This window comes from Salvelinus fontinalis, chromosome 3, assembly GCF_029448725.1.
Source record: "Salvelinus fontinalis isolate EN_2023a chromosome 3, ASM2944872v1, whole genome shotgun sequence".
NCBI lineage: Eukaryota > Metazoa > Chordata > Actinopteri > Salmoniformes > Salmonidae > Salvelinus > Salvelinus fontinalis.
The window spans coordinates 40929383-40956552 of NC_074667.1; the positions used below are offsets into that span (position 1 = coordinate 40929383).

The 27170-nt window shown below is 44.0% G+C and overlaps 1 protein-coding gene across 1 annotated transcript in view; it reads right to left on the reverse strand.

Annotated features, from left to right (window-relative positions):
• Positions 1-11746: 11746 nt before the first annotated feature.
• Positions 11747-27170, reverse strand: part of LOC129848338 (complement C1q-like protein 4) — a 28981-nt gene continuing 13557 nt past the window's right edge. Inside the window, exon 3 of the mRNA XM_055915653.1 lies at positions 11747-14994. Within this exon, the coding sequence (XP_055771628.1) occupies positions 14815-14994 (180 nt within the window). The 3' untranslated portion in view covers positions 11747-14814. The remainder of the gene's footprint in view (positions 14995-27170) is intronic.

The window sequence follows — 27170 nt, forward strand, 5'->3', positions numbered from 1 at the left end:
TCACAGTGTCACCAGCAAAGAACCCCCACACCATCACACGTCCTCTTCCATGCTTCACGTTGGGAACCACAAATGCGGAGATAATCCGTTCACCTACTCTGCGTCTCAGAAAGACACGTCAGTTGGAACCAAAAATGTCAAATTTGGACTCAGACTAAAGGACAGATTTCCACCGGTCTAATATCCTTTGCTTGTGTTTCTTGGCCCAAGCAAGTCTCTTCTTAGTATTGGTGTCCTTTAGTAGTGGTTTCTTTGCAGCAATTCGACCATGAAGGCCTAATTCACACAGTCTCCTCTGAACAGTTGATGTTGAGATGTGTCTGTTACTTGAACTCTGTGAAGCATTTATTTGGGCTGCAATCTGAGGCTGGTAATTCTAATGAATTTATCCTCTGCAGCAGAGGTAACTCTGGGTTTTCCTTTCCTGTGGCGGTCCTCATGAGAGCCAGTTTCATCATAGTGCTTGATGGTTTTTGCGACTGCACTTGAAGAAACTTTCAAAGTTCTTGACATGATCCAAACTGACTGATCTTCATGTCTCTCTACTGGATCGGTGTCCCTCCTGCGAGACGGTTGAGCTAATGTAGGCTAATGTGATTAGCATGAGGTTGTAAGTAACAAAAACAATTCACCGACATGTCTGATATGGGCAGAAAGCTTAAATTATTGTTAATCTAACTGCACTGTCCAATTTACAGTAGCTATTACAGTGAAATAATGCCATGCTAATGTAACAGGGTTGGTTATGTTTCCACTTGCCTCTAAAGAAATGTGTATTTGATGTTCAAGCATTCTTATTGGTTAGTTCAACTCTGATGACAATAAGGGGTGTTGTGATTGGCCCCGCTTGCAGATAGGGGGAGATCGCGAACGTCAGGTCTTCCCAGTAGGAAAATGTGATGCAAGGGGTAGGTCACGTTCTGAATACTGTTTTCTATTTTCTATTTTACAATGTGTACAAGTTTGCTGTACTTTACTGATTTTATACATGTGTTGGTATATGGCACCTGTTAGGGATTGAGGGGCTTTCTGGGATGTGCTTTGGCATATGATTGCTGTAAATAAGTGTGTTAGCTAGCATACACCGATGTCATGGTCACATAAGCCACGGCTAACACAGTTGTCTTCATGCTACAGATTTTGCCATTGACAGCCATCAATACTATTAAGCCCTGCACAACTAACGTGCTGTTTCCCATTTAACAACAGAAATAAATTATGCTCAACTGGGACCACTGGCCGAAGTGATTTATTATGAGAAAACACAATGCATGGAGAGTACATAAAACATCTGTTACACTATGGTTTGAGAAGGGTGCACAATTATGAACATGTATTAATAAACCAATTAGGCACATTTTGTCACGATCGTCTTGATATGAGAGATTGGACCAAGGCGCAGCATGATATGAATACATCTTTTTTATTATACGAAGACGTAACACGAAACACTTATACAAACTAACAAAAACAACAAACGACCGTGAAGCTACAAACGCAAGTGCACACACAAACTACTTACGTTCAACATAGACTAGACATAGAAAATGACCCACAAACAGCTAAAGCCTATGGCTGCCTTAAATATGGCTCCCAATCAGAGACAACAATAACCAGCTGTCTCTAATTGAGACCCAATTCAGGCAACCATAGACTTTCCTAGACGCCTACACTGAACATTAAACCATCTATTCTACTAAACCCCCTAAACCAAACAACACCCTAGACAATACAAAAAACACATACTTCACCATGTCACACCCTGACCTAACTAAAATAATAATGAAAACAAAGATAACTAAGGCCAGGGTGTGACATAACCCCCCCCTTAAGGTGCGAACTCCGGGCGCACCAGCATCAAGTCTAGGGGAGGGTCTGGGTGGGCTTCTGTCCACGGTGGCGGCTCTGGCACTGGTCGTGGTCCCCACCCCACCATAGTCACTACCCGCTTACGTAGCCTCCTCCAAATGGCCACCCTCCACATTAATCCCACTGGATTAAGGGGCAGCACCGGACTAAGGGGCAGCACCGGACTAAGGGGCAGCACCGGACTAAGGGGCAGCACCGGACTAAGGGGCAGCACCGGACTAAGGGGCAGCTCCAGGATAAGGTGCAGCTCCGGACTGAGGGACGGCAGCTCCGGACTGAGGGATGGATCCTGGCTGGATGACTGCTCTGGCGGATCTTGGCTGGACGGCTCTGGCGGATCCTGGATGGACGGCTCATGGCTGGCTGACGGATCTGGCTGCTCATGGCTGGCTGACGGATCTGGCTGCTCATGGCTGGCTGACAGATCTGGCTGCTCATGGCTGGCTGACGGATCTGGCTGCTCATGGCTGGCTGACGGCTCTGGCAGATCCTGTCTGGTTGGCGGCTCTGGCAGATCCTGTCTGGTTGGCGGCTCTGGCAGATCCTGTCTGGTTGGCGGCTCTGGCAGATCCTGTCTGACGAATGGCTCTAGCGGCTCCTGACTGACTAACGGCTCTGACGGCTCGGGACAGACGGGCGGCTCAGATGGCGCTGGGGAGACGGATGGCTCAGATGGCGCTGGGGAGACGGATGGCTCAGATGGCGCTGGGGAGACGGATGGCTCAGATGGCGCTGGGGAGACGGATGGCTCAGATGGCGCTGGGGTGACGGATGGCTCAGATGGCGCTGGGGAGACGGATGGCTCAGTTGGCGCTGGGGAGACGGATGGCTCAGATGGCGCTGGGGAAACGGATGGTTCAGATGGCGCTGGGGAAACGGATGGCTCAGATGGCGCTGGGGAGACGGATGGCTCAGATGGCACTGGGCAGACGGATGGCTCTGGCCGGAATAGGCGCACTGTAGGCCTGGTGCGTGGTGCCGGAACTGGAGGCACCGGGCTAAGGACACGCACCTTCAGGCTAGTGCGGGGAGAAGGAACAGGGCATACTGGACCCTGGGGACGCACATTAGGCCTAGTGCGTGGTGCCGGAACTGGTGGTACCGGGCTGGGGACACGCATCTCAGGGCTAATGCGGGGAGCAGCAACAGGATGCACAGGACTCTGGAGACGCACAGGGGACTTGGTGCGTGGTGCCGGAATTGGTGGTACCGGGCTCGAGACACGCACCATAGGACGAGTGCGTGGAGGAGAAACAGGGCTCTGGAGACACACTGGAAGCCTGGTGCGTGGTGTAGGCACTGGTGGAACTGGACTGGGGCGGGGAGGTGGCGCCGGAAATACCGGACCGTGCAGGCGTACTGGTTCCCTTGAACACCGAGCCTGCCCAACCTTACCTGGTTGAATGCTCCCCGTCGCCCGACCAGTGCGGGGAGGTGGAATAACCCGCACCGGGCTATGTAGGCGAACCGGGGACACCATGCGTAAGACTGGTGCCATGTATGCCGGCCCGAGGAGACGCACTGGAGACCAGACGCGTTGAGCCGGCATCATGGCACCTGGCTCAATGCCCAATCTAGCCCTACCAGTGCGGGGAGGTGGAATAACCCGCACCGGGCTATGAACACGTACAGGAGACACCGTGCGCTCTATTGCGTAACACGGTGTCCGCCCGTACTCCCGCTCTCCACGGTTAGCCTGGGAAGTGGGCGCAGGTCTCCTACCTGCCCTCGGCCCACTACCTCTTAGCCCCCCCCCAAGAATGTTTTGGGTAGTACTCGCGGTCTTCCAACCTTGCCTCCGTGCTGCCTCCTCATATCGCCTCCTCTCGGCTTTCGCTGCCTCCAGCTCTTCACGAGGGAGGCGATATTCTCCCGGTTGTGCCCAAGGTCCCTTTCCATCTAATATCTCCTCCCATGTCCATGAATCCTTGATGCCTTGATCCTGTTGCCGCTTGTCATGCTGCTTGATCCGGGTTTGGTGGGTCATTCTGTCACGATCGTCTTGATATGAGAGATTGGACCAAGGCGCAGCATGATATGAATACATCTTCTTTTTTATTATACGAAGACGTAACACGAAACACTTATACAAACTAACAAAAACAACAAACGACCGTGAAGCTACAAACGCAAGTGCACACACAAACTACTTACGTTCAACATAGACTAGACATAGAAAATGACCCACAAACAGCTAAAGCATATGGCTGCCTTAAATATTTTTTTATTTTTATTTTTTTTTTACCGTTATTTTACCAGGTAAGTTGACTGAGAACACGTTCTCATTTGCAGCAACGACCTGGGGAATAGTTACAGGGGAGAGGAGGGGGATGAATGAGCCAATTGTGAAATATGGCTCCCAATCAGAGACAACAATAACCAGCTGTCTCTAATTGAGACCCAAGTCAGGCAACCATAGACTTTCCTAGACGCCTACACTGAACATTAAACCATCTATTCTACTAAACCCCCTAAACCAAACAACACCCTAGACAATACAAAAAACACATACTTCACCATGTCACACCCTGACCTAACTAAAATAATAATGAAAACAAAGATAACTAAGGCCAGGATGTGACACATTTGGACAGTCTTGATAGAACATTTTGAACAGAAATGCAATGGTTCATTGGATCAGTCTAAAACTTTGGAAATACACTGCTGCCATCTAGTGGCCAACATCAAAATTGCGTCTGGGCTGGAATAATAGGTTATTGCCTTTCTCTTGCATTTCAAAGATGGCAAAAAAATAAAAAGATAACTCATGTTATCTTCTTTGTATTATCTTTTACCAGATCTAATGTATTATATTCTCCTACATTAATTTCACATTTCCACAAACTTCAAAATGTTTCCTTTCAAATGGTATCAAGAATATGCATATCCTTGCTTCAGGTCCTGAGCTACAGGCAGTTGGATTTGGGTATGTCATTTTAGGCGAAAACTAAAAAAAAGGGTTGGAAGTAATGATGGACTGTCGTTTCTCCTTGCTTATTTGAGCTGTTCTTGCCATAATATGGACTTGGTCTTTTACCAAATAGGGCTATCTTCTGTATACCACCCCTACCTTGTCACAACACAACTGATTGGCTCAAACACATTAAGAAGGAAAGAAATTCCACAAATACATTTTTAACAAGGCACGCCTGTTAACTTCTCTGCGCTACGGATCCCTTTAGCTGGATCATTTTCCTAAACAACCGCTGAATTGCAGGGCGCAAAATATTACAAAAAATATTTATAATCATGCAATCTCAAGTGAAATATACCAAAACACAGCTTAGCTTGTTGTTAATCCACCTATCATGTCAGATTTTGAAAATATGCTTTGCAGCGAAAGCAATCCAAGCTTTTGTGAGTGTATCAATCAATGCTAGAACAGCTAGCCCCAAATTAGCATGTTCACGAAAGTCAGAAAAGCAATAAAATTAATCGATTACCTTTGATAATCTTTGGATGTTTGCACTCACGAGACTCCCAGTTACACAATAAATGTTATTTTTGTTCGATAAATATTACTTTTATAGCAAAAAAATGCCATTTGGTTGCGCGTTATGTTCAGAAAACCAAAGCCTCGTTCCGTTCGACAAAAATTCCAAAAAGTATCCGTAATGTTCGTAGAAACATGTCAAATGTTTTTTATAATCAATCCTCAGGTTGTTTTTAACAAACATAATCGATAATATTTCAACCGGACCGTAACCTATTCAATAAAAGTGAGAAAGAAAATGGAGAGCTACCCCTCTCGCGCGCAGGAACTAATCAAAGGACACCTGACTACTTTTGAAAAATCTCACTCATTTTTCTAAATAAAAGCCAGAAACTATGTCTAAAGCCTGGTTACAGCCTGAGGAAGCCATTGGGAAAGGAATCTGGTTGATACCCCTTTAAATGGAAGAAAGACGGGCAAGGAAACACAGATAAAAAAATAAAAAAATCACTTCCGGGTTAGATTTCCTCAGGTTTTCGCCTGCAGAATCAGTTTTGTTATACTCACAGACAATATTTTGACCGTTTTGGAAACTTTGGAGTGTTTTCTATCCTAATCTGTAAATTATATGCATATTCTACGATCTGGACCTGAGAAATAGTTTGTTTACCTTGGGAACGTTATTTGACCCCTAGCGTCTGACCCCTAGAGTCAAGAGGTTCATTGAAATGCATTCCAGGCGACTACCTCATGAAACTGGTTGAGAGAATGCCAAGAGTGTGCAAAGCTGTCATCAAGGTGAAGGGTGGCTGGTGTGAAGATTCTTAAATATAAAATACATTTTGATTTGTTTAACACTTTTTTGGTTACTACATGATTCCATATGTGTTATTTCATAGTTTTGATGTCTTCACTATTATTCTACAATGTAGAAAATAGTACAAATTAAGAAAACCCCTGAAAAGAGTAGGTTTGTCCAAACTTTTGACTGGTACTGTAGGTCAGGTCGAGAGACACATTGTGGTAATCAAGGTGACAGATGACAGACAAGGTGACAGACAGTGAGTGACACAGTCAACACCGCCTTGCACACTCTTGCCTGCATCCAGCTGATTTAGGGTGTAATCATCAGTCCAACAGTTTCTATTGGACAAATTCAGGTATGTTTATCCCCATTTAAATCCGGTTGCTTCCCCCTAGAGTCTATTGATGCATGGGTGTGTCAATCTAAGTAAAATAATTTAAAAATCCCCATCAAAATCTGCCAGTTTAAGCTACCGATATCCCATGTTTTTTGCATGGGCTGCGTCTCAATCTATTGCATCCGCCTATGGCGGCTTTCCGCATCTGTAGTGGAAGGTGGCCGAGGTACAGAGGTGGTTGTCAGACCATGAGACATCCCGAAAATCTGTTTTCTCATGAAAACGGCTGTACGGTTTAGCCTACAAACTAATGTGACCACTCTATGGAAAGATGAGACTCTCATGAACAAGACGGGAGTCGTCTAAACTTAACGCATTCAAATGAATGGAAGCATGGAGGTAGTTTTGTATCAACAAAAATAAGGGGCTAAATATGTGTACAAATATACAGTATATATTTCTTGAGCTTTCTTATATCTCCTAGATTTTATTTTTTTATTTTTTATTTTACCGTTATTTTACCAGGTAAGTTGACTGAGAACACGTTCTCATTTGCAGCAACGACCTGGGGAATAGTTACAGGGGAGAGGAGGGGGATGAATGAGCCAATTGTAAACTGGGGATTATTAGGTGACCATGATGGTTTGAGGGCCAGATTGGGAATTTAGCCAGGACACCGGGGTTAACACCCCTACTCTTACGATAAGTGCCATGGGATCTTTAATGACCTCAGAGAGTCATAGATATAGGACAGACACTTAAAAAACATATTCCTTATGATTTCATTTTTGACTGTCTTTTTTGCCATTTAGGAAAGTGTTTTTCAATGGGTTTCTATGGGATTTGGTAATAAATGCCAAATTCTATATATTATCAAATACTTTTTGTACATATATTTTATGATAGCTAAAGGGGTCCTAAAATTCAAAATCAAATAGCTAAATGACCTTTGGTATGACCATCTTAAAACAATTTCATGTGCCAGCTTATAACCCAACACCGCCCGTCAATGTCTTAGACTCTAGAGAATTAAGAAATGTTTTTCAACAGAATTGAATACACCCCTGATCACATGCAAACACAGTTCACTTTCATAGCAGCCAGATACAAACAGAATGTTCCCTTTGCTCGTTGTATTGTCGCGATCTCGTGCTAGTCGGAACTAGGAAACTCAAAAATGTCTGACTTGCTAACTGGTTGTAGTTATACACGTGCTGCATTCAACCAGTTAGCAAGTCAGACATTTCAGAGTTTCCTTGTTCCGACTAGCACTTGAACGCGGCATACAATTAATTCTCGCATTTACACGCTCTCCTCTTACCTTTTCCCTTCGCTTGTGGACTTCAGTGCAAAACACATCAGCTGACTGTGACCAGGCTGTTTATTTTATTTATTTTATTTTATTTTACCGTTATTTTACCAGGTAAGTTGACTGAGAACACGTTCTCATTTGCAGCAACGACCTGGGGAATAGTTACAGGGGAGAGGAGGGGGATGAATGAGCCAACTGTAAGGGGTGCATAACCGGTGGCAGGGAAGTCAGACGCAGGAGAGCAGAACTTGATAATAGCCGGAGCAGTTTAATAGCAAAACCAACTAGCAGTAGCTAGTAGCAGAGAGAATAGTCTATGTCTAGGGTTGCTGGAGACTTTGAAAATTTTTGGGCCTTCTTCTGACACCGCCTGGTATAGAGGTCCAGGATGGCAGGGAGCTCGGTCCCAGTGATGTACTGGGCCGTGCTCACCACCCTCTGTAGCGCCTTGCGGTCAGGTGCCTTGCAGTTGCCGTACCAAGCGGTGATGCAGCCAGTCAAGATGCTCTTAATGGTGCAGCTGTATGTGAGGATCTGAGGGCCTATGCCAAATCTTTTCCGCCTCTGGAGGGGGAAGAGGTGCTGTTGTGCCCTCTTCACAACTGTGTGGGTGTCTGTGGACCTTAGTGATGTGGACACCGAGGAACTTGACGCACTCGTTCCGCTCCACTATAGCCCTGTCAATGTGGATGAGTGCGTGCTCGCCCCTCCATTTCCTGTAGTCCACGATCAGCTCCTTCGTCTTGCTGACCCTGAGGGAGAGGTTGTTGTCCTGGCACCACACTGCCAGGTCTCTGATCTCCTCCCTGTCAGCTGTCTCATCATCGGTGATCAGCAAACTTGATGGTGTTGGAGTCGTGCATGGTCATGCAGTCGTGGGTGAGCAGGGAGTATAGGAGGTGACTAAGCACACACCCCTGAGAGGCCCCCGTGTTGATGGTCAATGTGGCGGATGTGTTGTTAGGTACCCTCACTGCCTGGGGGCGGCCCATCAAGAAGTCCAGGATCCAGTTGTAGAAAGAGGTGTTCAGTCCCAGGGTCTTGAGCTTGGTGATGAGATTGGAGTGGACTATAGTGTTGAATGTTGAGCTGTAGTCAATGAACAGCATTCTTACATAGGCATTCCTTTTGTCCAGGTGGGTGATGGCAGTGTGGAGTGCAATAGAGGTTGCGTCATCTGTGGATCTGTTGGAGCGAGATGCGAATTGGAGTGGGTCCAGTGTGTCTGGGATGATGGTGTTGATGTGAGCAACGACCAGTCTTACCAAGCCTTTCATGGCTGTGGATGTGCTATGCGGCGATAGTAATTTAGGCATGTTACCTTGGCGTTCTTGGGGATAGGTTGAAGTTGTCAGTGAGACACTTGCCAGCTGGTTAGTGCATGCTTTGAGTACGCGTCCTGATATTCCTTCTGGCTCCGCGGGTTTACAAATGTTAAACCTGTTTAAAGGTATTAATCACATCGGCTACGACGAGCAAGATCACACAGTCACCCGGAACAGCTGGTTTCTCATGCATGGTTTAATATTTCTTGTCTTGAATCAAGCATAAAAGGCATTTAGCTCATCTGACAGGCTCACGTCACTGGCAAGCTCACGGCTGGATTTTCCTTTGTAATCCGTGATAGTTTGCAAGCCCTGCCACATTCGTCGAGCGTCAGAGCCGGCATAGTAGGATTCTATCTTAATCCTGTATAGGTGCTTTGCCTGCTTGATGGCTCGTCGTAGCGGGATTTCTTATAAGCATCTGGATTAGTGCCCCGCTTCTTGAAAGCAGCAGCTCAGTGCGGATGTTGCCTGTAATCCATGGCTTCTGGTTTGGGTATGTACGGTCACTGTGGGGACGATGTCGTTAATGCACTTATTAATGAAGCCGGTGACTGATGTGGTAAACTTCTCAATGTTATTGGATGAATCCCGGAACATATTCCAATCTGTGCTAGCAAAACAGTCCTGTAGCGTAGCATCTGGTACAGTACATCGGACCACCTCCATATTGGTCACGTCACTGGTACTTCCTGTTTGAGTTTAAGGGAGGGCGAGGGAGGGTCTTATATGCGTTTCTGTGTGTGGATTAAAGTAATGTAGAGTTTTGTCGCCTCAAGTTGTACAGGTAACATGCTGGTAAAAATGAGGTAAAATGGATTTCAGTTTCCCTCCATTAAAATCACAGGCCACGAGAAAAGACGTCTCTGGATGTACATTTATTGTTTGCTTATAGCCCTTTACTTCTCTTTGAGTGTGTTCTTAGTCCCAGAATTGGTTTGTGGTGGTAAATAGACAGCTATGATATTTTTGTGATAAAAACTCTCTTGGTAAATAGTGTGGTCTGCAGCTTATGACGAGGTATTCTAACTCAGGCGAGCATAGCCTCTAGACTTCCTTAACATTAGACATTGCGCACCAGCTGATGTTAACAAAGAGACACACCCCTCCTCCAATCGTCTGACCCGAGTCTGCCATCTGGTCTTGATGATACATAGAAAACCAGCAAGACATATATTATCCATGTCCTCGTTCAGCCGCGAAACATAGAATATTGCAGTTTTTCAGGTCCTGTTGACAGGATGCATAAATGAACAGAAAATATATAAAAGATCAATAAAATATACTAGAAACATAAATTTCACGGTGTGCCAAAGATAGACACACAGCTGTTTGGTGAACCGGGCCTTGCCAAAGACTGTCATCTCTCTGACCTTTCTGCTCCTATTCTCCATCTCTGTCAGTCAAAGGCATACCCCTCATTAGCACTGGGATAGGTGTATGAGATGAGTGTGTGCGTGCTTGCATGCGTGTTCAGTGTGTGGGTGCTTGTGTGTGGGGGCAATCATTACTGTTGTGTGTATGCTCCATACAATATAGTGTTTATATGTGGCAGCGTGAGTAATTGAAAGTTGACATTTCTGTCTGTCTTGAGTGTATAGGTGTGTGCATGTGACCAGACAGAATGTATTTATTCCTGTTTGTGTTGCTGGTTTGTTTGTGGGCCTTCCCTAGACTGTGTGTGTGTGTGTGTGTGTGTGTGTGTGTGTGTGTGTGTGTGTGTGTGGGGGGGGGGGGGGGGGGAGAAAAGAGAGTGAAACCTATTGATTATTTTAATCCTCCTATTTGTGAGTCTGTGATCCTCTCGGCTCAAGCTTCCACGGGGGGATTGCTAATGGGCACGAACGCTTCCCTCCTCAGCCCTTTCTCCCTGTCCAATTAACTTTACACTGGAATCTGCCAGGAGAGAGTGTGAGGAGGAGGGGAGACTTCCAAGGTACACCCCACCCCTTCTTTTCTACACCACTATCCATCCCCCCAGTCTCCCATAGCCACCAAATTCAGCTAAAACATTTAAATCCAGAATACCATTACCGCTCACCTTTAATTAAAGATCTGTCTGCTTGTTTTCACTCTGACAAGATGAGACCTCCATTCAGCCAATCCTTCAAGACCTCAGACTGGTTCACTGAGGGTGGGAGCAGAACAATGGTCTATTCTGTAATTGTAGAGTTTTGCTTGTGGTTTCAGTGGTTAAGTGACAGGATGCTGTCATTTTATATGAGTAAGGAATCACCTAACTCTGGTAATAGTGAGATTAAAAAATAAATAAATAAAGCCAACATTTCGGTTATTAGGTTTTTCCATTAAATTGTTGGGAGCATATATAGAGTGAGCGACAGTCTTTACCTATTTTTATACAGTTTACTCTTGGTTAGCCAGCCCCTCTACAAACATTTTTAGGTGAGCATCAGCTCATGATAATTTACTAAAATAATAGTGAAATGTGAGATAACAGTAGCTATTTCAGTGGCAGCTGAGAGTTTAAGTTGTGAATGCAATGTACATCCATAAATGCAATATTCGTCCTTAAGTCTGTAACATTCATTGGTTTTCAACTCACCACATAAACAAAGGAAAATAAATTACTGCAGTAACAAATTGACAACGTTTTTGGATTGTAAATAATGACAGCATTAGTGTAAGTCAGAGAGTGACTCAGAGGCGTCTTCACATTGGTTTATTGTAGGTCTTATATATAGTCTTAGGAATGAGTTTTTAGTATTATACATAAAATATACACACACAGCTCAGCTTGCAAGGTACAGTGACAACAATCAATTGATACTGTTCAAAAACAAAAATCAGGTCTCTTTTTCAACAGTAAGTTATTTAACATTGTTTACTGCCAGGGAACACAGCAGAATGCAGCCTGACACAGAGAGAGGTCATGTACACTCACACACAAACTAATCTGTACATTACGTTGGTGTAAATGAGATGGTAGATCATTGTTGCAATACTGTCCGTTAAGGTATAATACAGGAATAATGTTTTCATCTGACTGATGCAGTTTGATAATAACCAGTGTTCTGTCTCTAGATCAAGCCCAAAGCTCTGTCCTGTAGTTGGACCTGAGACTCGACACACACCGGTATACTGTGTTGTAACATTAATGCACACACATGGAGTAGCAGTATCATCCCTGCTGCAGCAGTGGTTTATTCTGTGGTTTTCCTAATACAACTACTTGTTACAATAGAGCCCTCCTCTGAAGTCCTGTAACATATACAACTACTTACATTAGGTACATGTATGATGCTATAACTACAGATGCGTGTCACGAGGATCTGTTTTTCATGGTATTGTCTAGGCAGGGCATTTACATTGATGTAAAGATAGTTGTATTTTGTTATGGTATGACAAGATAATAATGTCGCCACACTGAAAATGCCATGAAATCCATTCTGATCGATAACACAAGTGAAACATTATAGATTCTCGTTGCCACTTTGTCAAGTGTTTGCATAACATCTTTGACCGACAGCATCAACCTGAACCTGCATATTTGGATTGCATTTACAATTAGTAATGTATGGTACATTCAATAAAACACACAAAGATGCACATTTCCATTGAAGACACTCTACGGTAGCATATATTTGAAAATGTGAAACTAGTTCTGTACAGAGTACAAGATGAATCCTCAATGTCCATATCCACCCTGTAAACAAACCGTCTGCTTTACCTTTGAAGAAAAGAAGACTCATCTATATACAAATAACCAGTATGATCTTAAGCTCCATCTCTGTGTATGCATTTGACACCCATTTTAAATTGCTATGTTATCAATTGAATGTAAAGTGAATATAGGAATAGTAATCCTATAGTAGTCCCGCCAACAGTTGAGGGTTTATACACAGGATGTCTGGGATCATTAGTGGAACATGATGATGCTCTATCATCCGCCATAAGGTCTGGAAAAATACTGTTTCTGTCTGCCATAAGCCTCATCATTGATATCCTATGTGTTAGGGACCCCCCCATAGCTGTAGCCAGGGGCCATGTGGGTAAAACTAACAACAACATGATCCTTATCTTTACACACACACACACACACCATACTGGATGATGTTCGTGATGTTGCGTGTATTATCAGCTCCGATCAATATATTCATGACTTTTCTCGTTTTGTGTCTTCAGCCGTATTGGAAATCCATCTCGGAGCGAAGAAGGGAGGCGGGAGGCCTCGCAGCCAAGCTCGAAGTGTTCGATTTACAGTCTGCATTCTGAGACTATTTTACTCAATTCCACACTGGTGGTCGAAATGGTCAGCTCCTGTCAATGCAACACTAGATAGGGGAAGTCAATTAATCACTGTGTGTGTGTGCATTTCTGTGTGTGTGTGTGTGTGTGCATGTAACGCATGCGAGTCATATATGCTTCCACATACCTGATCATATACACAGATGTGTGTGCATCAGAAGTGAATATACACACTCCACTCCATACGTATGTATTTGGACAGTGAAGCTGCATTTTTTTGATTTGTCTCTATTTTTCTATTATTTGTCTCAGCATTTTGGATTTGAGAACACATGTTTCATATGAGGCAACAGTACAGAATGTCATCTTTTATTTGAGGGTATTTTCAAGCATAGGCTATCTCTTTTACTGTTAATAAATTAAAGCACTTTTTGTATCTAGTCCCTATTGGGCAATTTTTTTCTCTCCAAAACACACACAAAAACGGCAAATGCATACAACAAGTTTTTAGAGTCACAAGCTTGATGTAGTCATTGTGTGCAAGGATTATGGGACCAAATACTTTTAACATTTGACTACTTTAATACACAATAAGTGAATTTGTACAAATACTTATGACTTATTCAAATGGATAAATAAAGTGCTTTGATACATAAAGTGCTTTGATTTCTAAACGGTAAAACGGATATGTATGAAAATAACCCTAAAATTAAAGGTGACATTCTGCACTGTCGCCTTACATGAAACATTCTATCTCAAATCTAAAATGCTGGATTTAAAAAAAAAATCCTTCACTGTCCACATACACATGGAGGGGAGTGTATGTAACTTTAAGAATATACACAATATCAAGATGATATATTTTTTTGTCTTGACATAATTCTTGTTTATCACCACATACTTACATGCTAGTTTAATTTAAATATCTGTGATTCAGGGATATCATGAGAATTACACAACACAGTAATATTAATTTAAAATAAATTAAATGTAAAATATATACTTTCTTTAGACCTGCAGGCGGACCGGACCCCCTGCAGTACCTCCGCGGACCCATAGCCGTGGGGAGTAAGGGTGCTGCAGCACGACAAACGAATGGACATGTGGGTGTGTATATTAAATTAACATTTCTATATACACACTTGCACATTAGATGCCTTCTAACTGCACTTGGTTTGGAATGTTATGGTTTGGCCACTATCCAAACTTTTAAAGACATAAAAAACACAGAGCAAATATACATTTTCCTTTTCCCACTGCATCTGTTCCTTTAAATAATGTGTGTTTTAGCAATAGAGAGAGAGAGAGAGAGAGAGAGAGAGAGAGAGAGAGAGAGAGAGAGAGAGAGAGAGAGAGAGAGAGAGAGAGAGAGAGAGAGAGAGAGAGAGAGAGAGAGAGAGAGAGAGAGAGAGAGAGAATCAGGTTGGATGAGAATCCTGAAGAAGGTGCTGTATATGTTTGCCTGGGAGATTGTTTGTTTGTGTGGTTGTATGTTTGTGTGTGTGGATGTGTAACGCGTGAATGCCATCAGTCAGGGTAGATGAGGAAGCCAGAGAAGGTGCTGTATTTGTTGGTGTTTCCTCCGTGGACTTTACCCCCATCGAGCTGCACACACACTTCGTCCCCCACGTCCAGGTGCAGGATGACACTGTTGGAGGCATAGTCATAGTTCAGATCAGCATCCTGGGCTATGGCACTGGCCCTCACCTGAGAGAGAGAGGAACAAAGAGAGAAAGAGAGATGGAGAGACAGAGAGGGACAAAGAGAGAGAAAGAGACAGAGAAGGGGGGGGGGAGGTAGGTTGGAGAAAGTGACTAAGTAGACAAGTGGATAAATAAGACAGACATGGAAAGCACATAATCTAATTGCATGTATTTAATCCAGAGACAAGACCTAATTAATTTGGCTGTGATGTGTTTATACATGTACAGTACTATATAATGTAGTATCTCAGCCTATGTCTGTTATGTTAGTTGTTGGAATGAGACCAAGGTGCAGCGTGGTAAGCGTACATCGTACTTTATTAGATGCACACCAAAAAAAAAAAAAATTGCCGGAGGAACCGGACCGTGGATCATCGCCGGGGACTCCGGACCGTAGATCGTCACCGGAGGAACCAGACCGTGGATCGTTGCCGGAGGAACCGGACCGTGGATCGTCGCCGGAGGAACCAGACCGTGGATCGTCGCGGACTCCGGACCGTAGATCGTTGTCGCGGACTCCGGACTGGGAACCGTCTCTGGAAGCTCCGGACTGGGGACCGTCGCTGGAGGCTCCGGACTGGGCACCGTCGCTGGAGGCTCCGGACTGGGGACCGTCGCTGGAGGCTCTGGACTGGGAACCCTCGCAGGCGGCTCTGGACTGGGAATCCCCGCTGGAGGCTCTAGACTGCAAACCGTCGCTGTAGACTCTGTACCGCAGACCGTCGCTGGTGGCTCTGGACCGCAGACCATCGCTGGAGGCTCTGGACCGCAGACCGCCACTGGAGGCTCCGGACCGCGGACCGTCGCTGGAGGTTCCGGACCGTGGACTGTCTCAGGCGGTTCCGGACTGTAGACCGTCTCAGGAGGTTCCGGACCGTGGACCGTCTCCGGAGGTTCCATCACTGGAGGCTTCGTACCATGGATCATCACTGGAGGCTTCGGGCCATGGATCATCACTGGAGGCTTCGTGCCATGGATCATCACTGGAGGCTTCGGGCCATGGATCATCACTGGAGGCTTCGGGCCATGGATCATCACTTAGTGCGTGGAGTAGGCACAGGACGTACCTGTGGGATCTTCTGTTACGTTCGTTGTTGGAATGAGACCAAGGTGCAGCGTGGTAAGTGTGCATTGTACTTTATTAGATGAACACCAAAAAAACAACAAAATATAAACTAACGTAAAGTTCTGCAGGTCTAGACAGCAACTATGCAAAAACAAGATCCAACAAACTAAGGTGGGGAAAAAGGCTGCCTAAGTATGATCCCCAATCAGAGACAACGATAGACAGCTGCCTCTGATTGGGAACCATACCCGGCCAACAAAGAAATAGACAAACTAGAATGCCCACCCAAATCACACCCTGACCTAACCAAATAGAGAATTAAAAAGGCTCTCTAAGGTCAGGGAATGACAATGTCGGCCTTCAGTCAATGGATTACCCCAGAGAACACTGCTTCTCCAGCTGCTCTCTCCTCATCTGACTATGTGTTCTCTCATAGTCCTAGAGCATCTGGTGTTGGCATAGGGCTACTCATTTTTCCTAAAAGGAGATTTGATCTTTTCCCCCTCTCTCACCTGTCCATTTCCTCACTTGAATTCCATGCTGTCACTGTCACTTGTCCACTCAAGCTTAACATTGTTGTCATCTATCGCCCACCAGGTGCCCTTGGAGAGTTCTTCAATGAGCTTGACACTTTGATAAGCTAATTTTCCGATGATGGCTCACCACTCATTGTACTGGGAAACTTCAAACTCCCGACTCCTGACTTCATCTAATTTCTTTCCACCTCTTTCTTTCCCCTCCTTGCCTCTTTTGACATCACACTTTCTCAGTCCCCTCCGACTCGCAAGGCAGGCAATACGCTTGACCTCATCTTTAGTAGAGGCTGTTTGCCTACTGATCTCACTGCAACCACCCCCCCCCCTTCAGATCTCTGATCACTACTTTGTTTCTTTTTCTCTCCTCCAACCTTACCCGCTCAGCTCCTACCCAGATGGTCATGTGCCATCACAATATTCTCTCTCTCTCTCCCACTATTCTCTTCTTTTCTATCCTATCATCTCTTCCTGCTAAATCCTTCTCCCTCCTTTCTCCTAACTTTGCCTCGACGAGCCTACTCTCCCTCCTTTGACTCTAACTGATCCCTTTTCTGCCGGCCGGCTCGACCCTCCCGTCCTGCTCTGTGGCTGAGTGACTCACTGCATGCCCACAGAACAAGGCTGCGGCTGCTGGACAAAAATGGAGGACAACTAAACACTGGCGGACCTATCATCCTTCCACTTCCTTCTCTCTACCTTATTTTCTTCTGTATCCACTGCTAAAGCCACTTTCTATCACTCTAAATTTCAAGCCTCTGCTTCCAACCCTGGGAAACTCTTTTCCACCTTCTCCTCCTTCCTTAATCCTCCACCTCCTCCCCCTCCCTACTCCCTCTCTGACGACTTTGTCAACCACTTTGAAAAAAGGTTGACGACATTCGCTCCTCATTCACTCAGCCTACTGAGTCCACTGGTCCTCCTCACACAGAACTACCATATGCCTTGACCTCTTTCTCCACTCATTCTCCAGTTGAAATCCTGTGACTATTGATGTCCAGTCACCCGACAACCTGCCCTCTCAACCCCATCCTCTCTTCCCTTCTTTAGACTATCTATGGAGACTTCCCATTCCTCACTTCCCTAATCAACTCATCCCTGACCACTGGTTCCGTCCCCTCTGACTTCAAGATGACCAGAGTTGCTCTCCTCCTCAAGAAACCAACATTCGACCACTCTGATGTCAAAACTACATACCGTCTCTGACCAACTCTCTCGTTATCTCTCTCAGAATGATCTTCTTGACCCTAACCAGTCAGGCTTCAAGACGGGTCACTCAACTGAGACTGCTCTCTTTTGTGTCACGAAGGCTCTCCGCTCTGCCAAAGTTGACTCGCTCTCCTCTCTTCTCATCCTCCTAGATCTATCCACTACCTTTGACATCGTGAACAATCAGATCCTCTTCTCCACCCTGTCAGGGCTGGGCATCTCAGGTTCTGCACACTCCTGGATGGCATCCTACCTGGCAGGATGCTCTGCTGGTGTCCCCCAGGGCTCGGTTCTAGGCCCTTTCTTCTTTTCCCTATGCACCGTCACTCAGGTCCGGCATATCCTCTGATGGTCTTTCCTATCATTCCTATGTAGATGACACTCAACTACTTTTCTCATTCTCCCTTCTGACACACCGGTGGCGACATGCATCTCTGTGTGTCTGGCAGATATCTTAGCTTGAATGTCAGCCCACCACTCCAAGCTCAACCTCGACAAGACAGAGCTGCTCTTCCTCTCGGGGAAGTCCTGCCCGCTCCAAGACCTCTCCATCACGGTCAACAACTCCATGGTGTCACCCTCCCAGAGTACAAAGAACCTTGGCATGACCTTGGACAACACCATGTCATTCTCTGCAAACTTCAAAGCAGTGACTCACTCCTGCAGGTTTATGCTCTGCAATATCCGTTGAGTACATTCCGCCCACAGGAAGTCGCGCAGGTCCTAATCCAGATATTTGTCATCTACCATCTGGACTATTGCAACTCTCTGTTGTCTGGGCTCCCCACTTGTGCCATCAAACCCCTGCAACTTATCCAGAATGTATCAGCCCGTCTGGTGTTCAACCATCCCAAGTTCTCTCATGTCACCCCGCTCCTCCGTACACTCCACTGGCTTCCAGTTGAAGCTCGTATCCACTACCAGACCATGGTGCTTGCCTACTGAGCAGCAAGGGGAACTGCCCATCCCCACCTTCAGGCTATGCTCAAACCCTACATCCCAACCCAAGCACCCCGTTGTGATATTTCTGGTCTCTTGGCTGTCCCATCCCTACAGGAGGTCAGCTCCTGCTCAGTCCAGTCAAAGCTCTTCTCTGTCCTGGCACCCCAATGGTGGAACCATAGAGATCCTATTAAATAACTAGAGGGGCTATGTCATCCCACATGAAAAAATATTATTGTGTATACTATGGTAGGAATACTGTAGTGTTTTTGCATACTTTACTGTAGTATTTACAGTTTACTATAGTATAAATACTGTAGTAAAAAAAGAGTAGTACATACTACAGTAACTACTGTAGTGTTTTTGCAGACTAGTATTTACTGAAGTGTTTTGCGGACTGTAGTATGGTATACTGTAGAATTTACTGTCGAATTTGTGCAAACTGTAGTATACTGTAGTATTTACTGTAGTGTTTTGGGGGGGACACTACTGTAGTATTTACTAAAGTGTTTGTGTATTATTATCTTTGACAATGAAGTGGGGGGCTTTCTCCTTGAGGAAACCTACTGGAGAAATACTAAAATATCACATTTTCTATAACCTGTAGGTAGGTAGGACAAAGAGTTCAGAGCTTCTACTCTTTTCTATAACCTGTAGGGAACAAAATATATTGTCTATACTTGGGTTTAGGTTTCTCACTTACGGGCGGCACCAATTGGGATATGCAGGAGGGGAACGCACAGTGGACATGCAAATTAAATAGTGTAGTATTTACTATAGTTTAAATGTTTTTGGGGTTTTGTGGACTGTAGTGTTCTTGTGTACATTTCTGTAGTATTTACTACAGTGTTTTTTTGTGTTGCTAATACTGTAGTGTTTAGTATAGTATACTACAAAATTCTATACAAAGTACTACACACGATTGAGGTTTACTACAGTGTGTAGTATAGTATTCTACAGTATACTACAGTTTACTAAATAATTATATAGTAAGTACTGTGGTATTCTATAGTAAACTCAAATCAAATTAAATCACATTTGTCACATGCGCCGAATACAGCAGATGTAGACCTTACAGTGAAATGCTTACTTACAAGCCCTTAACCAACAATGCCGTTTAAAGAAAATACTAGTGGTGCAACGGATCACAAAACGGTTTTGAGTCACGGATTGGATAATTTTTCGGATCAGCAAAAAAAAAGAAGGGAGACAAATTTAACTTTGCTTTCCATTTATTACTTAAAGAACACTTAAAGCAAGGAACTTTTCAATGTTTAAATAACATTTTTAAATAAAATATTCAATACTCAATTGTTAAATTAAAGTGCAATATGAGGCATGATACCTTCTTCCTTTGAACAATAGTGAATGTAAAAATAGCTTGTGTCTTCATCATCAATACAAAGTAAAAAAAGAAAGCAGCAAAGCAGACCTGAGCTTATAACTTCACATTGCTTTTTCAAAAAGATGATGTCTACATTGTCTGGGGAGAGGGAAGACCTTTTTACAGTCACTATGTCCCCTGCCGTGGAGAACACCCTCTCACTAGGAACTGAAGTGCCAGGCACAGCCAGGTAGCATCTTGCCATCATGGCAATGTGAGGGTATTTACACTCATTGCGTTCCACCATGCCACTGGATCACCATCCACTGGAATGCCGCTTGCTGCCTTGTAGGATGCCACCTCCTCTTTGATGGTGTTGACAAACATCTTGCCTGTGTCCTTGCTCACAAAAGTCTCCCCGAAAAGCTCCTTCATGGCCAAATTATTTTGTGGACGAGATGCCTCTGAGTCTGCTCCGGTCGGCTCTGTGGCTTGACCTTGCAGAAAAAATGACTTGATCTATGAAACAAACAAATTATTTATTTTCATATTTCATAGAACTACACTGCTCAAAAAAATAAAGGGAACACTTAAACAACACAATGTAGCTCCAAGTCAATCACACTTCTGTGAAATCAAACTGTCCACTTAGGAAGCAACACTGATTGACAATAAATTTCACATGCTGTTGTGCAAATGGAATAGACAAAAGGTGGAAATTATAGGCAATTAGTAAGACACCCCCAAACAGACTCCATGAGGGTGGTATGAGGGCCCAACGTCCACAGGTGGGGGTTGTGCTTACAGCCCAACACCGTGCAGGACGTTTGGCATTTGCCAGAGAACACCAAGATTGGCAAATTCGCCACTGGCGCCCTGTGCTCTTCACAGATGAAAGCAGGTTCACACTGAGCACATGAGCACATGTGACAGACGTGACAGAGTCTGGAGACGCCGTGGAGAACGTTCTGCTGCCTGCAACATGACACATGCACATTTGTGGCCTGCTGGAGGTCATTTTGCAGGGCTCTGGCAGTGCACCTCCTTGCACAAAGGCAGAGGTAGCGGTCCTGCTGCTGGGTTGTTGCCCTCTTTCGGCCTCCTCCACGTCTCCTGATGTACTGGCCTATCTCCTGGTAGCGCCTCCATGCTCTGGACACTACGCTGACAGACACAGCAAACCTTTTTACCACAGCTCGCATTGTGGTCACCACCTGCAGAACCATTCCTTTATTGGGGGTGTCTTACTAATTGCCTCTAATTTCCACCTTTTGTCTATTCCATTTGCACAACAGCATGTGAAATTTATTGTCAATCAGTGTTGCTTCCTAAGTGGACAGTTTGATTTCACAGAAGTGTGATTGACTTGGAGTTACATTGTGTTGTTTAAGTGTTCCCTTTATTTTTTTGAGCAGTGTATAATTGTGGCAATAACATTTTATAAAAGCCATTATTATCCAATCAAAAATTACGATTCTTATCGCAATAGCATAGACTTAGATTAGACTGCAGTATATTTATTATTTAAGTAATTCACTTTTATTTATTTGTTTACCTCGTCAGTGGCCTCAATGTCAGTGGTGAGGTCACTGTATGTCCTCCGGTGTAGGGCAGGGTCTAGGTGAGACAGGGACTTGAACCTTGGATCCAGTGCAGTAGATCTATGAAGGTAGTGCTGTACATTAGAGGGGTATCTGGGGTTCAGGTCCTGTCTAAAGGCAGCCTTGACATCTCTAGTGATGGTGCTGTCTTCCTCACTTGGGGTCATGGATTGTAGAATCCTTGTTTTCAGAGGTAGGATCACAGACCAGACGGTGCCGTTTTAGTGCTCAATAGGGTTGTAACCGTTTTGAGGGGTTTGAGCACCTGGAGGACCTCCTCTGCCACTTTCACGTCATCATCAGACAAGGTGACGATGTCTTTATTTTTTTCCAGGGTCTTCTCTGTCAGTGCAGAGTATACAGCTGCCTGCTGCTCAAGATCGCTCTCCAACATGTCATAAGTGAAGTTCCATCTTGTTGTGACATCATGTATGAGCTTGTGGGTTGGTAGCTGTAGCATTTCTTGCTTGGTCTTAAAACTTCTTTGGGATAGGGGGCAGTATTTTCACGTCCGGATGAAAAGCATGCCCAGAGTAAACTGCCTGCTACTCAGGCCCAGAAGCTAGGATATGCATATTATTAGTAGATTTGGATAGAAAACACTCTGAAGTTTCTAGAACTGTTTGAATGATGTCTGTGAACTCATATGGCAGGCGAAAACCTGAGAAGAATCCAACCAGGAAGGGGGAAATCTGAGGTTTGTAGTTTTTCAAGTCTTTGTCTATCCAATATCCAGTGTAAATGGGGTCAGATTGCACTTCCTAAGGCTTCCAGTATATTTCAACAGTCTTTAAAAAGTTGTTTCAAGCTTCTATTGTGAAAGGGGAGCGAATAAGAGCTGTTTCAACAAGTGGTCAGCCTGAAAGCCATTAGTTGTGTCTTGCACGTGGCCTTGAGCGCGATGGTCGTTCTCTTTCCTTTCTATTGACAACGGAATTTTCCGGTTGGAATATTATTGAAGATTTATGATAAAAACATCCTAAAGATTGATTATATACATCGTTTGACATGTTTCTACAAACTTTAATGGAACTTTTTGACTTTTCGACTTTTCGTCTGTCAAATGCGCTTTGTGCATTTGGATTAGTGAACTAAACGCTAGAACAAAAAGGAGGTATTTGGACATAAAGATGGATTTTATCGAAGAAAACAAACATTTATTGTGGAACTGGGATTCCTGGGAGTGCATTCCGATGAAGATCATCAAAGGTAAGTGAATATTTATAACGCTATTTCTGACTTTTGTTGACTCCACAACTTGGCGGGTATCTGTATGGCTTCTTTTGGTGGCTGAGCGCTGTACTCAGATTATCGCATGGTGTGCTTTTGCCGTAAAGCTTTTTTGAAATCTGACACAGCGGTTGCATTAAGGAGAAGTTTATCTTTAATCCAATGTATAACACTTGTATCTTTCATCAACGTTTATGATGAGTATTTCTGTAAATTGATGTGGCTCTCTGCAAATTCACAGGATGTTTTGGAGGCAAAACATTACTGAACATAACGCGCCAATGTAAACTGAGATTTTTGGATATAAATATGAACTTTATCGAACAAAACATACATGTATTGTGTAACATGAAGTCCTATGAGTGCCATCTGATGAAGATCATCAAAGGTTAGTGATTAATTTTATCACATGGTATGCTTTCGCCGTAAAGCCTTTTTGAAATCAGACACTGTGGCTGGATTAACAAGAAGATTATCTGTAAAATGGTGTATAATTCTTGTACGTTTGAGGAATTTTAATTATGAGATTTATGTTGTTTGAATTTGGCGCCCTGCAATTTCACTGGCTGTTGTGCTTCGGTGGAAAAAGGAAACCACCTTCCTAATCCTCCCAAGGAGGCGGTCCATCTGGTTCACTGAGATTCCCCTTTGGGATGCTAAATTGATCACATGTGCAAAGCAAGCTATCTGTGGCCCCAGTCCAGCTTCTAACACTGCATTTACCTGGCATTATCTGTGGTGATTGGGATATTGCTATTGGGCCTCTCTAGCTTCTACTCTGCTACTGCTCCGAGCAGTACCTGCGCCAGATTTGTGCCTGTGTGACTCTCATAGAGGGGGCGTGTCTGTAGCACCGGACTTCCTATCTCCCCCTCCTCTGTGGTGTAGTGAGCAGTCACAGTCACGTAGCTTTCCGTTGCCCTGGAGGTCCACCCGTATGTGGTGAGGGAAACAGAGGATGCCTTGGATAATTCGGTGACAATTTTGATATTTTCCTGTTCATTAAGATCTGGCATGATCTTCATACTGAAGTGGGTGCGTGAGGGGATTTCGTAGCGTGGCTCAAGTACTTTCACCATATTTTTAAACCCTTTGCTTTCCACGACAGAGTACGGCCTCATGTCTGCAGTGATAAACATCCCAATAGATTTGGTGATGGCTTTAGTCCGGTCTGATTCTGCAGCAAAGGGCTTAAATGCCGCAGTGAGAAGTTGTTGTCTCTTGGCTGAGTTGGCTCCCGTCACTGACACACCAGGGTGATGACTATAAATATGTGGCTATGCTCCATGTATTTCCATGATCATATGGCTTTCTTGTGGCACAATGCCTACACACCATAATGGTGTTGTCCACCACCCTTCTTCCATCATCATATTTGACAGGGAAACCAACATGCTCCCATACATGAGACTTGAATGAAGCGAGAGGCTTTTCCAGTTCTTCAGCTCCTCCGCTAGCCATGGCTGTCACTGCTCTTTTTTCTTCTTTGCTTTTTGCAACGCGAGCATCGCGAGCAGTGATTCGTTGGGATTCAACATGCCTGGTTCACGTGAACAGTACACACAACTGCTTAAAATATAATCAAATCAACCTTCAGGCTTCAGAGTAAAACACAGCATCTGTCTTGTCTTTATCTTTTCACTGTAACTCTGCAACGAGATTTAGGGAATTATTACTTTAAAAAGTAACAGCGACAGTAAAACTGTATTTCACACTATGATGGTTAAACTTTGCAAATGATCTGCGGGTTCACATGCGTGCCGAACCGTGGGGGGTGATCCTCACGGATCAACTAAGGTCCGTCACACCACTAGAAAATAGCTAAAAAAAGTAAGAAATAATGAAAGAGCAGCAGTAAAATAACAATAGCGAGGCTATATACAGAGGGTACCGGTACAGAGTCAGTGTGCAAGGGCACTGTGGTATTTGTTATGTGGGATGAACCTTCAAAGTTGCATTTTACTTATGCAATAAAATAAAAGTAAGGCACGCGATATATCAGAGACTGTGTAATGGAATTATTGTCAACTGAAAATATTGTCATATAATTATAAATACATTTTATATTGGTTCCATACCAAGTTTCTGTGTAAATAGCCTCTAAAATATATACAAACAGAATGTATAAATAGTTTTTCTTGGAAAATGTCAGTACTTGTTGCATTTACAACTTGTCTAAGTCCTATCATCAACTGAATTCAGTCAGTGTATTGCTGTGGATTCACTGCATTGTTTGATTGGAATGCTGGCATATTGGTGGTTAATTTGAAATATCCTCTTAAACTGTCTGGTTAGTTAGCTAACAAATACACAGTGCAGATAAATACTTCACATTCATTATTACAGTACTGGCAAACCATGTTTGACCAATTCACCTATCAAAAGGGCTGACCTTTATCCCATTATAAGAAGGTTCATGTCTATTCTAGTATTCTAAATCCTTATTCTATGGGTGGAACCAGCTTCCCCGTGATGCTAGGACAGCTGAGTACCTGCCCCTCTTCCAAAACCATCTGAAACCCTACATCTTCAGAGTATCTTAAATAAGACATCTCAGTCTTATCCCATCCCACACCCATTTCCTTGCACTCATCTTCTCCTACGAGCACTGACTTTGCTGATAATTTCCTTATTGAGGAAAAATGTACTTACTACGACTGTGATATGTGGTTGTCTCACCTAGAGCGATGAATGCACGAACTGTAAGTCACTCTGGATAAGAGTGTCTGCTAAATGACTAAAATGTAAACATGTAGACTCTTGCACTCCCACGCCCCCTTGTAACCCTTCCTGCTGTTCCTGCTTCCTCATACACCACCCCACCACAGACAACCTTGCCCACTGGCCCGGACCCATCTTTTCCACTGAGCAACCACTCTAACTCTCCTCTCTGTGGTACATTAGCCTCATGTCTGTAATGTAATCATGGCCTGAGGTTGAGCCTTGGTCGTCATGGTCATCTAAATGTTCATTACTGGGATGAGAAGGACACGGGGGAATATGGGCCGATTATGGCTCATCCCTATGTGTTAATTTACAACTACCCTTCCAAGACTATCTCCCCAACACACATACTGTAAATCATAAATATTCACTACTAATGGCCCAAAAGAAGGAATATGGGTATTTCCCCACTGTCTCTATTTCTTATTTTTACCTCTCTCGTTTTCTCAGCTTCCCTCCTCCAATCTTCCCTCTATCCATCTTTTATCTCTCCATCCCTCTCTCTCCTCCCATTTCCCATCTCATTCCCTTTTCTCTCTCTGAGCCGTGTAATATTATTTCCTCCTTCACTCTGGGGTCTTTGTATAATGTCATCGGTACAGAGGCCTTCCTGTCCAATGTATTGCTCTAAATAGAAGAGCTGTGTATTGACCTTTGACCCAAGACTTCATTGAGAACACAACCTCACACTATCGATTTATCGGGATGTCCAGCACCTGTTGCAGTGGAAGAATGATAGAGAGCGCCTCCTAGATGGTTTAGTTGGGGTCAGGGAAGACATGCTTCAACAGAGCATCAATCTTAATGTTCCTCAGTCATAATATAGAAATCAGCTTAACGTGATTAGAAAATGGTTTTAACTGATCTTTGCTTTCCTATTTAATAATTAGGTATTTTACCAACTCTCACCAGTCATGCATTTATATGTATGCCTCAAACAATTATAAAAGTATATTCCATTTATATTCATTATACATGCTAAAACATAGGAAAAGACACTGCTCATGGTATACACATTTTGTGTACACAAATGGCCTATAATGAGTTGCACTACATCTTAAGTTGTGCCATTTCTTAATTGTCTGTTTGTAGCCCTAATTACTAAAGCTGCTTATAATGAATAGTTACATCACCAGATAAATAGCCAACTGCTCAAGCATGGGATCCATTTAATCGTGGAAAAATTAAATACACTAGCGCATCTATATTAATTAATGCAAATCTGATACCCTCACTCAATCCTTGTCTCTCTCCCAGGGCCTAGGCCTGGCTGAGGATACGTTCCATCATCTCAACCTGTCACCAAGTCCCTGTCCCCTATGATCGGTTAGACATATCAAATGAAACTAACCATTTCTCCACAACCTGGTTGGCAATAACGTTTTTTTGCACATATCATCAATTTAACTGATTAGGCTACTCACTATAGTTTCCCATATTCCTAAAGGCCAGAATATCTCTTTCCATGTACAGCTTGTTGCATGGGCCTTTTTTCTTCTTCCCAAAGACTCACATGAATCGATCCGTTCCTTTGTTGTTTTTAATTCAACT